Source organism: Polypterus senegalus, chromosome 11 (genome assembly GCF_016835505.1).
Source record: "Polypterus senegalus isolate Bchr_013 chromosome 11, ASM1683550v1, whole genome shotgun sequence".
NCBI lineage: Eukaryota > Metazoa > Chordata > Cladistia > Polypteriformes > Polypteridae > Polypterus > Polypterus senegalus.
Genome location: NC_053164.1, coordinates 57,434,360 through 57,447,823, shown reverse-complemented (window position 1 = coordinate 57,447,823; position 13,464 = coordinate 57,434,360). Strand labels below are relative to the sequence as shown.

General features: G+C 40.4%; 1 protein-coding gene across 1 annotated transcript; it reads right to left on the bottom strand.

Annotated features, from left to right (window-relative positions):
* Positions 1 to 319: 319 nt before the first annotated feature.
* LOC120539018 lies at positions 320 to 11,062 on the bottom strand. The gene is made up of 2 exons (XM_039768702.1): positions 10,318 to 11,062; positions 320 to 1,304 (listed from the first exon to the last, which is right to left on the bottom strand). The coding sequence occupies exons 1-2, from the start codon at positions 10,933 to 10,935 to the stop codon at positions 1,179 to 1,181; spliced, it is 744 nt and encodes a 247-aa protein (XP_039624636.1). The 5' UTR covers positions 10,936 to 11,062; the 3' UTR covers positions 320 to 1,178.
* Positions 11,063 to 13,464: the final 2,402 nt, after the last annotated feature.

Sequence of the window (13,464 nt, the reverse complement as noted above, 5' to 3'; positions counted from 1 at the left end):
AATTTGCTCCCCGTCAATCGCAACAAAAGTTTAAACCAGCTTCTCATGGTCCTTCATGTGAACTCCTTGGACTATTACACACGTCTTGCTCAGGGTGCCGCAACGAACCAGTAGCACCACTTGAACCGTTTTCAGACCAGCTCCTTAAGCACTGAGGAAGACTGTAGGCATGAACAGATTAGTTTTGACACCCGTCACAAATTATCAAACCACAGGATCAAAGACCATTTGATCACTAAAATGGAGATGTAAAAAGGGAACTGCAGATTCACATGTAGTTGTTGGGTTTATACAGTTATTTATTTGCACAAATTTTACAAAATTTCAGCAAAAAAAAAAAACAGCTATTGGGTATAACTGGTAAAAACATTTAAAGTCAACATATTTTATTTGCTTATAAAATAAGTATCTTTATTAGTAAGCACAACCAGTTAAACACACCTGGAGAAGTAATCTGGTTGAATGTTCAAAAGTCTTTGGCTATTAAACAATTCTAAACAATAAAAAAAAAAATAAAAAATAAAAAACACAAACTGTAAACTCTCAATGTCCTAGCAATCTTACACACAAGCTTTGCTAAACTTGGATTACATTTATTATAATCCATGAATTAATGTACTTCCCAAACCAATTTAAATTTACAAACTTCCTACAAAGTAGGACTGAAGTAATTGTGCACCCATCTACCTCGACCACTTGAATTTAGACTGTGTAGCAAACACCCTTGAGGAGAAGAAACGGCGGTCAGAATAAAAGTCTAAGTTTGAGTGGAGCACACAATGGTAACAGTGCATGATTGACAACTACCATACATAACATAAGAAAGCAAATACCGCAAAGCAATACTGGAAGAAAGCACCAGAAATTCTAAACCAAATGAAAAACAAATAACTTCAGGGGCCAGCAGACATCTCCTTGAATGTTCTTCTGATATTCCGTCAGAAACATTAGATTTGGGGTCCCTAATCCTACTTAAGACTAAACTGTGATCTACAAAGCTAATTCATCAGGCGTCGAAACTATATATTCGGCCAAAATATAAATTTTTTTATGTGATACTCTGTGCAAAATACAAGTGGCAACCCCACCTTAAGCTAAACACTACTTTCTCTTAATTAAAAATCTCCCAGATACTTCATACTACACACCCAGGTTCTTCCAGCCTGGCCGCCTTCATCTTAGTCCCGGGATACGCCTTCCTTCTCCATACTTTGAATTCTGCGTGCCACTTTCCACTGAGCTTCTTCATTCGGTTCACAGTTTTGGTTTTTCTGCAGAGGGCACTGGTGATCTTGGCAAGAGTTCTGGAAGAAAATAATAAACTGTAAAGAAAAAGACCTCAAATTCTGTGATCTTTTCACACTGGTCTATTTGTTAAATAAGATCAAAGCTCACAATTTGACAGAATACTCCACACTTCCCTATGACATTTTAGTATCCCTTCAGTCTTGGTCTCTACTATATTAATTTACATACACAAACAACAAGAGACCACCTCAGTTAAACTGAACCTCATTTGCTTGGGTATCATGCACGATCATGCAAGACTGTGTGTGTTGTACAGCATAATTGGCAATGGTGAGGTTACCTAGAAGGCAAACATCATGGACAGCATGACCCAGAAGTCTGCATGCCATGCTACTTACTGATAAAATAAGGTAATGGTGGATTGAACAAAGACATTTCGCAAGGCTAGTCACACACTTGAGCATCACATATTAGTTGTATATTAAATGAATAAGCTTTTCTGTTTGCAAAGGCACATTCATTCTGTGATGGTGTTTTTATAGCAAATTACATTAGGATAAGCGACAATCACTGCAAACTGCCTTTTGATCTCAATTTACTCACCCTGAACCGTATGGAAAGTATCTGGGTAACATCTCAATCATACTGTCCCAACGAGATGGCATGACGCAGCTCATGGAGACTGGCTCTAGAAAGTCTAAATCAGCTTACAAGCCAGTCATCACCACAAACCAAATGAGGCATTAAATGGTAGACAGCCATCCTTGGACTCATTCAGTGGCACATTTCTGTAAAGCCCCACAAGGGTTTGTTGTATTATGATGGCTTATGCAGTACTGAACAACATGGCGCACCAACACGAGCTGCCTCAGCCACTGGAGATACACCACAGTGAGCACATGAAGATCTGGACCCTGTCCCTCAAGACACGATGGCAATTCAAAGAAGCAGAGAGACTTGTATGGATTGTAACAACGATATTTACTTGGAAGACAAAAAATTTGCAAAGTTCAAGAAGAATGCTCTTAATATCTCACAGTTCTATGCGTATTACCTACATCAATTTATGCTGCATGCTGGCGGTGGTGTGGGCACTGCATGATGGTATATTGCCATTCCCCTCTCCACTCAGCTGATCCCACTCTAATTTGCGACACCCACAAAGAGAAACCAGCAAAAAATGTTTTTGCAGTTCTCCACTTTAGTCAGTAATCACTCAGTTCATATTAACTAGTTTTATTTTTGGTGTTTTTCCATTGTGTGTTGTAGTAAAGACGTTACTGAGGAACATAGCCATATTTATATGGTGACTACATCATGAATACTCAAAAAGAACATACATGGTTACTAGCAAGGGAGCAGCTAAAACCTTGTACCCATCAAATTAAAAATTCATTTATTTTTAAATTAAAAATACATGTGCTCATTAAATTAGAGACTTTTAAAGGAACTTTGTTTGGCATGTGATGCACATACTGTTTTCTTATGCTATTTTTGCTTTGCAAGCATAAGCAAAATTTAAGTATGGAATCTAAGCAAAATTTTGCAGATAAGGCCTCCATGTTGTAATCAGCAAGAACATGGAGCACAAATTTGCTTCATTTAACTGTAAAACTTTTAAGGACTAACCATGCTAAATTACTCAAAACAAACATCCCTTTTGTGATATTCTTTTGACTTGTCTCATGTTCAGCTTTCCTCCGCGCTGCGAGTCTATTTACTACACATACTCTAATGCGCAGCTTTTGTCGGTTCAAACTGCTCACTGTGAGCCCCCTCAAGAAAGATTTCAGGAGAGTAATCAACCGCAACTAGAACCAATTTGTGCTAAGAAGCCTCGGTCAGCTTGTGCAACAGAGATGGAAGGGGTCAACATGAGCTCTCTCTCCTAAACGCAAAAAGACAACACCAGATGCTACATACTCATCATTTACGTTTGGCTTTGTTTATTAACTTCAAAGTTGTGACAACAAGGCTCGCTTGTGAGCAGGGTCTGCCACACGGCACTACAGTGCTTATTAGAGATTCGAATAAAAAACTTTGACATTAAGATGATTTGAAAATGAGAACCAGTTATGAAATTGGGAAGAAAAAAGTAAACACCTTCCAATGCTCAGCAGAATATACAAAAATACACTGAAAATTAAACTTGCTGTAATTTGACACCAAGTCCTGACATCCATGTAAAAAAGCCTACACATTTCTGATATGTTGCACTTGATGTTCATCACATCTATTGGATTTGATCATCTCTTGCTCTTCTCTCTAATTTTTGGAGACAGGCTCTTTAAGCATCTGCAACTTTCCAGGCACTTCTAATTTGTTAAATCCTAATCTGTAGACCCAAAATAACGTGAGCGAGTGTAACAAAGTACAGCATGCAAGTGCATCAGAGATAGAACCTCTGCATGTCACAATATCCGAGAGCATCCACCTTTTGCAAGATCGATGCATGTCATGTAGCTTTAAAATGCCCGAGCTGCTTCTTGAAATTCCTCTTCGTTTTCAGCCGTTTTATCTATTCTTTGACATTATGCTGGATTTGCTGTAGCGTGCCTGGGGTTTGAACGGCTAATTTTAATCACAAATAATTCTCTGGAAATGGAATAGCAAGCAGAGTTGTGTGCTTCACAGTGATATCACTTTTAAAGAGTTCACACCTGCTTGCAAATGCTGCATTCCCCTAATGTGTGTTCCCAGCGGTGTAACACCATTTTGGAATATGGCTTTCTTTTTTAACAAACCAGGGTCAAACTCAAGGCAGGAAAAAAAGGTAGTCCGTTTTCACTTTTTGCATCATTCTCCACACCTCACGCTGCCTGCTCCACTCTGCTTTCATTAATACCTGCACCAAAAATCTCTTTAATTCTTGCAATTATGAAACTAGCTATCTGTTTAGCTTGTCATTTTACACTAGGTTTAAATCGATACATCTAACAAATACTGCACACTCCCATGGTCACCAGCAGTTTGACATAAGCAGTCTGTGACTTACTTCCACAAAATCAAGCTGATTTGATTTTATCTTAAATACATGAACAGGCACAGAGTCGCATGATGGCTACCACTTACATGAGGAAAGTGATCACGTTTGATAAAACGCCCATGGATGACACCTTTCTATTACTCCATCTCCTTCTCAGCAGGTTAACTTAATAATCAGAAAGACCTGGAGAAATCTCTGGATGGTTGAAACCCAAGTCACATGACTTGAATTTTCCAGTCATAGCCTTCATTTACATAATCAGTGTGAATCTGAGGCAGTCAGCATTGTGCTCATGTGAAACCAGTTGTCCATTGTGACATATTGGAGTAAGTTGGTGGACTTATCTGTGACTTGCTCTGATAATCTTGTATTTAGTCACAGGGAAGGGCTCGGTGGGCGTGAGAGATGGCATCCAATGAATGCTCATCCGGAAGTATGATGTATAAAATATAGTGATAAGGAACATGCATATTTTGAACCTCACAAATAGAAGAGAGGCTTGTCTTGATAATGTCTCATGTTTTGCCTACTAAAACATAATGTAAAACAGAAAAAAGGGCAGAGAGTGTACTGAACTTGTAGCACCTGTTGACGTTTTATATAGCGCTGGCTCCATCAGGCAGCATGTGGCTGTCACAAAAGCGGACAAGCACAACAGCAGGCAGATGCTAAATGTGACGCATGTAATGGTTTTCAGTCATGTAAACTGACATGCTCTGATGACAGATCAGCAAGTGTGGTACTCAAATCTGACATACCCTACGACTAGAAGGTGTGTAATGAGACATCAACCTAGCATGAGGTGATGGATTATATAAATTTTTAACAGACTTCAAGAGACTGCCTTACAATGCCCTCCTGCTGTGAATTCAGGTGCCTCCCACTGGCCCCTTCCATTTTTACTTATAACATCTAGTTCAAACATTTCCTCAATTGAACACTATTCAAAACTCCTTTTAGCATTGTCCTCTGAAAGCATTTCGAAATATGCCTTGGCGACAGTGCACAGAGACCATTATAATGGAGAAACACTATGGAAAAACTGAGAACATACTAGAAATTATGAACAAAAGAAAATCATTTGACAGAGCCAGCATTAAACTTTTTCTGAAGCTCCATCATCAAGTTCTACTTTAAAAAGCCATCTAGGTAGACAAATGCTCAAGGTATTATTTGAATAATCAGATGAATCAGAAACTACTTAGTATTTAATCTTGACTGAACCTTTGACATTAGAACAGATAAAAATAATTTAAGAACACTCCATCCACTTTCTAATCCACTTCAGAGTTGTGGGGACAATCTTACCAGTTATGAAATAGGATTCTGTCACAGCTGGAATTAGGAGTATAGCCATCTGATTCACATCAGGATTCAGGCTGTAAAATGCCAGAATAAAAGGACTAAGGTTTGTCTCAGTGTGGTTAAACTGGGCCAGGTATTCTCCAAGATAGTATATGGCAGCATGGAAGCCAGCTACATTACATACATGGTACTCTATTGCCCATGAAAGAAAAGAAAGAAAAAAAAAAAAAAGTATAGGCAGTATTTGTTAAGAAATAAGGTCCAGAACTGCTGGCCTCCTAGGCCATTTCTAAATCTGGAATGGGTTTTCAAAGACACAGCTCTGGACAGGGCTTAAACACTAGAAACCCTGAAGCCACGAAAAAACTCATACTCCCGGGCTACTTTAAATTCATTTGCACTTCTCCACTGGTGTCTTGTTTTGCAAATCTATCTATCAGCACAAGCAGCCTGCTATCCCATTCCCCCCACCACCACCACCACAGCTCAAGTCTGTGTTTCTGGGGTTGAAGTAGGTCTGGAATTGTAGGGGGTAAATACCGTCATTTGGAATTAATACATTTCATGTGCATTACATGCTACAACGATCTCTGGGTTGGGGTGGAGAGTGAACATGACTAAGAGAATAAAACTAAGCCCTAACTGTTACAAGTACCATAAATTTACAATCAAATGAATGTTTTCATTATACAATAGTAATAAATATAGCAGCTCACTACTCAAAATGGTAAATTATGGAGGACCCAGGAATCAAACCCACAACCTCAGGTATATTTTTCTTCAGGTATATTCTTGAATAAAAGCACACTTGTTTTGTTATAGTTCTACCTTTTGTGAAAGTGGTTGATATTTGGACTTCAGTTCTTTACACATTCTACATTTTGTCAATTATTACTAAAACATGAAAAATGTTTCTGTTTTAGTTAGGTGTTCACCAATTCCGGTCTCGCATTTCCTGTCATCCTACATTTACTTAGATTGTTGTAGACATGGAACACGCATGAAATATATGTATTCCAAATGATGATACAGTAATCTCTCCTCGATCGCGGGGGTTGCATTCCAGAACCCCCCACGATAGGTGAAAATCCGCGAAGTAGAAACCATGTTTGTATGGTTATCTTTATAGATTTTAAGCCCTTATAAACTCTCCCACCCTGTTATTATTAGAGCCCTCTAGACATGAAATAACACCCTTTAGTCAAACGTTTAAACTGTGCTTCATTACAAGACAGAGATGGCAGTTCTTTCTCACAATTAAAAGAATGCAAACATATCTTATCTTCAAAGGAGCGCCGTGAAAAGCAGATAATGTCAGAGAGAGCGCTCGCTAAGAAAAGCAAACAATCAAAAAATCAATACGTGCTTTTAAGTATACAGAAGCACAGCGATAAAGCGGCATTTTGTAGAGGAGCGTCCGTGTCCTCTGTGCAAACAGCCCCTCTGCTCACACCCCCTCCGTCAGGCAGAGAGAGTGAGAGAGATAGAGAGAAGCAAACAATCTCAAGCACCGTGCTGGAAGCATATCTTATATCACTGAGGAGTTTTAGTTAATATGTAATACATGCTCTGATTGGGTAGCTTCTAAGCCAACCGCCAATAGCATCCCTTGTATGAAATCAACTGGGCAAACCAACTGAGGAAGCATGTAACCTAAATTAAAAAGACCCATTGTCTGCAGAAAGCGGCGAACCAGCAAAAATCCGTAATATACATTTAGATGTTAAAATCTGCGATAGAGTGAAGCCGCGAAAGTCGAAGCGCGATATAGCGAGGGATTACTGTATACGATTTACCCTCTACGATTCCAGGCACCTCACACGCAGATAAACAGACTTGAGCTCCAAGAATCTTCTGTGCGACTTGAGCTGCGTTGGTAGAGGAATGGAATAGCAGGCTGCTTGCTGCTTGACACATTTGGAAAACAAAGGATCTGATGTTTTGGAAAACATTGTAGTCAGAGGTTAATTATTGTTTAGAAAGGCCTACAGAGATGGCAGATCTTTCATTTTCTCTCTTTTGTTTTGATACTTTTATTAACTTTAAATTAACAAGGTGGGATCAATCACCTTTCTGTATATTTTTTTCTTCACTGATTTTATTCTGGGTTTGAGAACTCCTCTACATGCCACATAGACATTAATTAAAAAAACAACAATGTGCTGAAGTACATCAAGTCCTTTCATGTTCTGAAGTGAATACAACATCCTCAAATATTAATCTGAGATCAGGGTTGGGGGCTGCAGCCAATGCAAACAGCCTTAGTTGTAAGGAAGGAAGCAGCCCATCACATAGCCAATTCAGGCATGCAGGGGTGTATTCAGACAGCAGTGTCACAGGTGGCCCGAACAGATGATGCACTCCCCCTCTAAATAAAAAACACTTCAGATGGACAGGTTGTGAGATACACACTATAAAAGTAGAGCTTTGTATATGGAGCTACATAGACCTTTACTCTAAAGAACAGAAAACAAAAGGCAGAGGTCAGGACAGCATGGTGGCAAGTAATGTCGCAGCCCCAGAGTGCTAGGTTTTAAACCTTGTCACTATGTGTGACATCTAAATGCTCTTTAAATTCTCTTCACATGTCTACAAACATCACCTCCCACTGAACTCTGAATTTCCTCAAAGCCACAAAGTTAATTTGGTGTATTTTAAATAAATAAAAAGTGTGACTGCAAGGAGGGTGGAGTTTTACAACCTGTCGAAGACTGCTATGTTAGTCTCTGGCCTCCATGACCCAGAACTGAAGTATTTGGGTTAAATAGACAAAGGATGGCTAATAACTAAAAGTGAAGCTGGAGGCATTTCAACCCATGTACAGTACAAAAAAAATATACCTTGCGTGCTAGGCAGCCTACAAAAAGCACTGTAGTTGCCAACATATTACCCTGAAGAGAAGCAGAGCCGGATGGGTGTTTGATAGTGAAATGTCACACAGATTGGCTGAGCTCTGCATTCCAGAAACCCCTGGAACATTCATGTTACATTTTACAAGGCAGGGAAGGTTCAAGAAGACAGGCAGAGACTCCGGAGGTATTACAGAAGACACAGCATGGCTCAGTGAGAAACGATATGGGACACTGCAAGAGTTAATGCGACTCCAGATTATCGTGCGAGAACAGCTGGGTCTGTTATCACTGCTGCTTTACGAGAGGTTTGTGGTGGCCATAACAGCAAGAAGGGGATTCATCTGAAAATACAACTGTGAATTATCCAACCATTTTCTAAACGAGATTTATTCTGTGCAGGGTTGTAGGAAAGCTACCACGAGCCTATCCCAGCAGGCACTGGGCAAAAGATAGGAACAATCCCTGGAGCATTCATTATTAAACAAACATGCCCAAATTTGGACTTTGATTCAGTGTGTGTGATTCATCTTGGTGCTTGTCATAGTATTTATTATTCTTGATGTTGCAAAGTGCCAACAGTAATGTGCAATTTAGTGCAATATGCTACCATATGTTTTTATTCTTATTCTACAAATATCCAACTTTGTGGTGCAGCCCTAACATTAGTATCAGAAAAATACAAAAGATGGTCGGGAGTTCCACTTTTGTGGCTTGGGGTATCACGAAGTTGTGACGTCATTCATTCTTAAATGCGACTTCCCATTCCTTCCTGAGAATGCATGGAGGATGGTAAATTCTTATCTCCTACTCTGAAGTTGGACAAGTTCTTATCCAAGTCAGATTTTATGACAATTCCTAGGAGTAATTTGGAGATGCTAGATAAATACAGAACCTAGTACTGGCTTGAGCAAGGCATGGAAAGTTTTAATGTATTACAATTTAAGAATGGTGAAGGGGATTGCTGCAGAGTGGCATAGCGGTTAAGGCTCTGGACTTCAAACCCTGAGGATGTGACCATGAGCAACTCAATTAACCTGCCCGTGCTGGAAAAAACCAAAGGAATGTAACCGATTCTATCATAAATGTAAGTCGTCTTGGATAAAAGGTGTCAGCCGGATAATGTAATGTATGTTTCACTATTTGTGTCATCTATCGCCCAGACTATTCTAGAAAAATATCTGCTTGGGTGTACCACTTCCTTCAGGAAATGCTGTGCGTTTGCTGGTCACTCAAATTCTTAAGCATTCGTTCAGTACTGCCATTTATCTTGCTTTTTCAATGCAGGAACATGACAAAGGTCACAAATTGTGAAGAAAAATTGGTAGGCACTAAGTTCCCAGCTAATTCGTATTCAAGTGTGTAAAATCAGGTCACCATGCTATTCAATGTGACGCTTTTCCTATTCACAATCCACGAATAAAGGCCACATCTTTATCACATGTGAAAATAGACAGTATTGAGCTACAGTATTAATGTAGCCTTGGTCATAAAACAGCTACGTGGATGGCACAACCTGAGAAATGCAATATACAAATTTAGCGCAGCTAAAAGGTAAGTAGATAATTGGAGTCATACCAGACAGCAAGACAGGAGAGCAACACCGACCATCACAATTGCCCCGTGGTGAGAAAAGGAGCACACGAGTTGTGCGCACATCACTTGAGTTGTTCAGGTTGCCTGTGATGTGCATTGATAAAAGCTCACCGGCCTATAGTTTCCCTACAAATAATGAAGCATTTGCCAGTTATCGACTGTACCCCGAGTATATCGATCTCAAAAAAGTTTTAGGCTCTTCACTTTTTGAAACAAACTTAATAAAAAGCAATTGTTTTTGGGAACGTGAGCCGCCCTCTTAGCCTCTAGATTTGGTCTTAACGCATTTAGTATATTCTTCTCTCGACAAATATTGCTAATGACTTTACTCACCTCTCTTCCCGAGTGCCTGTCACCGTTCCACGGGGCTAATGTGTACCACACCGCGGAAAGCGGTCCCGTCCAGCAGAGGCACCTCCTGACGAGGTTCGTCCAGGTGGAGAACTGGAGCGCCGGAGAAGCAGGGAGTCCCAGATGCGGTCCCAACGGTACCGTGAGGCGGAGGACGGCGTGACGAGCCTCCAGGGGATAGGGGGCGCCGACATGCCAGTGGGTCAGGCTATCCCGGACAACCTCGGCACTCGCCAAGTTTCGAGTCCTGCAGTCCTTTCTAGAAAAACTCATCCGAAAAGGAAGAAGGGAGCGGAATCGATACTCTTGATTCCTTCGCGGGCAAGGCTGCTTTGGCGCCGAAGTGCCGGACGGATTACTGACCTGCTTCCGTCGACATTTTACATTTAATAGGGCACCGACTGACCGTTTCTCATTGTTTCTGGAAGCCCACCCTGTGTGGTCCTTCCAGCCGAGAGCCTGTGGCACCCACTGGATTGAAGGGATACGCTTAAGCCCGCTGCCGTTAGATGAGGCCTTCTTGGGTTGCTTTCGTCCAAACAAACTGCCCCGACACCGTATCACGGCGGCCCTGGCCGAGGCGGACGGTACAGATGCCATGCCTCAGACCGAAACTTCTGTTGAAGCATCAAGTTTCCAGCAGAAAGCAATCTCAGAGGGACGAGAGCAGCACACTTTCAAATTATACGAAGAGAACCCTTCAGGAGCCGCACGACTCGCTCGCAGGGGCGGGGAGTCTTTTTTTAAGTGGACCGCTCCGCCTCAGTTCATTGGTCGAGAAAGAAATCTCCCTGCCCCTTTCGATGAGCTCCTCCTCCAACAATTAGGCAGACCTGGAGGAACGCATCGGTGTTTTGAAATTTCCGTTTAAGATTGCGTTATGACTAAGGTGTCTTCTCCCTACGGAGGTGACGATGACACATTGCAAAGTACAGAGATACCTGCCAGGCTTGGCGGATACTGGCACTTACGATAGCACGTTTTTAATATGACGAATACATAACTTATGAAACATCGTTGTTGTTTAAAAGTAAGACGCTACCGAAGGTACAATGGAACATCGAAGTTTCCCTGCATTCCGTCCCGAGATGACTACGGAACGCTGCAGGAGCTTTTTTTCTCCCATGAATCTTAATAGAAAGAAGATTAAAAATTAGAACGCATTTTTTGCGCTCATTGTAATTCTTCGTCTTATTATACAATGTATGTTTTGCGTTTTCTGTTGAGAAAAAAAAGCAATACCTAAAAAAACGGAGGAGATAGAAACCGATTAATACATTCACTTTATTTGGTCAATTTACCCCTAAATATTTTATCTGAAATAACTAGATGATGATGAAAACACAATAGGCGCTGAGATCTGGTGTCTTGTTAATGTATGCCTCTTTGAAAATAAATAAATAAAATGCCTCATGTGCATGGGATGCTATATTATCTTTCTGAGCTTCAAAGATCAGTTAAAGTTGCACTATTCTGTAAATATACACTGAAAACTGGGATGAGCCACCTGATTAATTTCACCCCCTGTTATCACACACACTCAAAATGGGGCACCAATCCACCACAGGGAAATTTACATAATATTAATATTCCATTGTCAAACTAACTTAATCCAATTGAGGGTCACAGCGGTTCAAGCTTCAGCCAACAGCATCCGTAGAAGGCTGGGACAAACCACAGACAGGGAGCCACATGGCCTACTCGAGTACACACTCACAACCACTTTCAGCCAAATAGCCTAACATATACAGTATGATTTTAGGACATTGGAAGAAAAAACAAAGTGTCCTCAGGGGAAAAAACAGATGACTGGACTGGGATCTAAACAAAGGGCTTCCCACTGCAGCATTGCACCCTCCCATTTTGAATAAATGACTTCAATAATTAAAAAGGACTGATATATTATTAAAATGGTTGGGATTGGAACCTTCTGCTGGATCAGTACTGGATGCTCCTGCTTTATGACACATTAAGAGCCATTTTCTGATAATTGTGACTAACAGAAGAACCAGGGCACAGGTCATATTTCTTCTGTCCTTGTAGCTAATGGCTAAACGACTGAATTTTTCACATAATGATGTCTCAGGTTAAGACTGTGATTGATACGATACCCTGTATAGATGTAGGGTGAGAGAAATACTAGGATGTTGTATACTATGGGTGCAAATTTATATAAGATGTTCAAGATTAAAGCTGAACGGTATCTGTATAATACATTAAATTATTATTTAACCTTGCTATCAGTGCATGCTCCCAACCTCCTCCTCCCCCTCCTTAAAACAAACCTTTGTTAATGGTTTTACAGATTATTAGTTGCCAAACTTTTCTAATTATGTGTCATTTTAATCAATTTAAAATCCCAATAAACCAAGTTGAATTTGACAGATTGCACTGGGACCTAATATAATGAGAGACTGCCATCTTATGGTATACTGCAGAATCACAAAGCAGATACCTCTTGCTACTTGGGAGGCTTTGTTAAGACAGGAGAGTTACATCAGCGTGTGGGTAGCAGATTAAAGAAAAATGACTTTGAGCCATCATCAGGTGACAAGGTGTATAGATATATTTAATTTAACTAGTATTGACGGTTACTTAAAACATGCAAATGCTCTGTTTAGTTTTGTGTTAAACAAACAAGGGTTGTCTTCTGAAATTTAAAAGAGAGACATATAAAAACACACCAAACCCAGAACTGTCCTATTCAAGAAGGCCAGCCTATACTCACTAAACACGCAGACATTTAATTATAAAATCAGGGCTTCAGGGTTTTTGAAAGAGAAGGGCATTCGTTTTGTTATGAAGCAAATGATATGCATATCAGAACTGAGTGAAGAAGCAATTCTCTGCTTGTGCCTCTCAGCAAAAGTGCTGCTTCATTACAAAGTGGACCATTAATCCTGTGACCAGCAATGCACTACGGATGAGTAATCTAGCTGTCAACTTTTGGTGGTAAAGGTCCAAATGACAGGAATATGCTGATGACAACTGACAAGAAGGTATACTTGCTCCAGCTGCCACCCAAGAGACAGTGGATGTCTCTGCAGCAGAATTTGACTGCTGTGTCACTCCACTGCTGTTGCTACTTGTAATCTCAGGGTCCTGAGTTTACATCTTCAGGAGTATAGC

Coding starts and splice junctions, on each gene's coding strand:
- LOC120539018 (XM_039768702.1), bottom strand. CDS start 10,935: ATGGCATCTGTACCGTCCGCCTCGGCCAGGGCCGCCGTGATACGGTGT. Junction 1,305..10,317: donor ACAGGCACTCGGGAAGAGAG/GTGAGTAAAGTC, acceptor ATTTTCTTCCAG/AACTCTTGCCAAGATCACCA.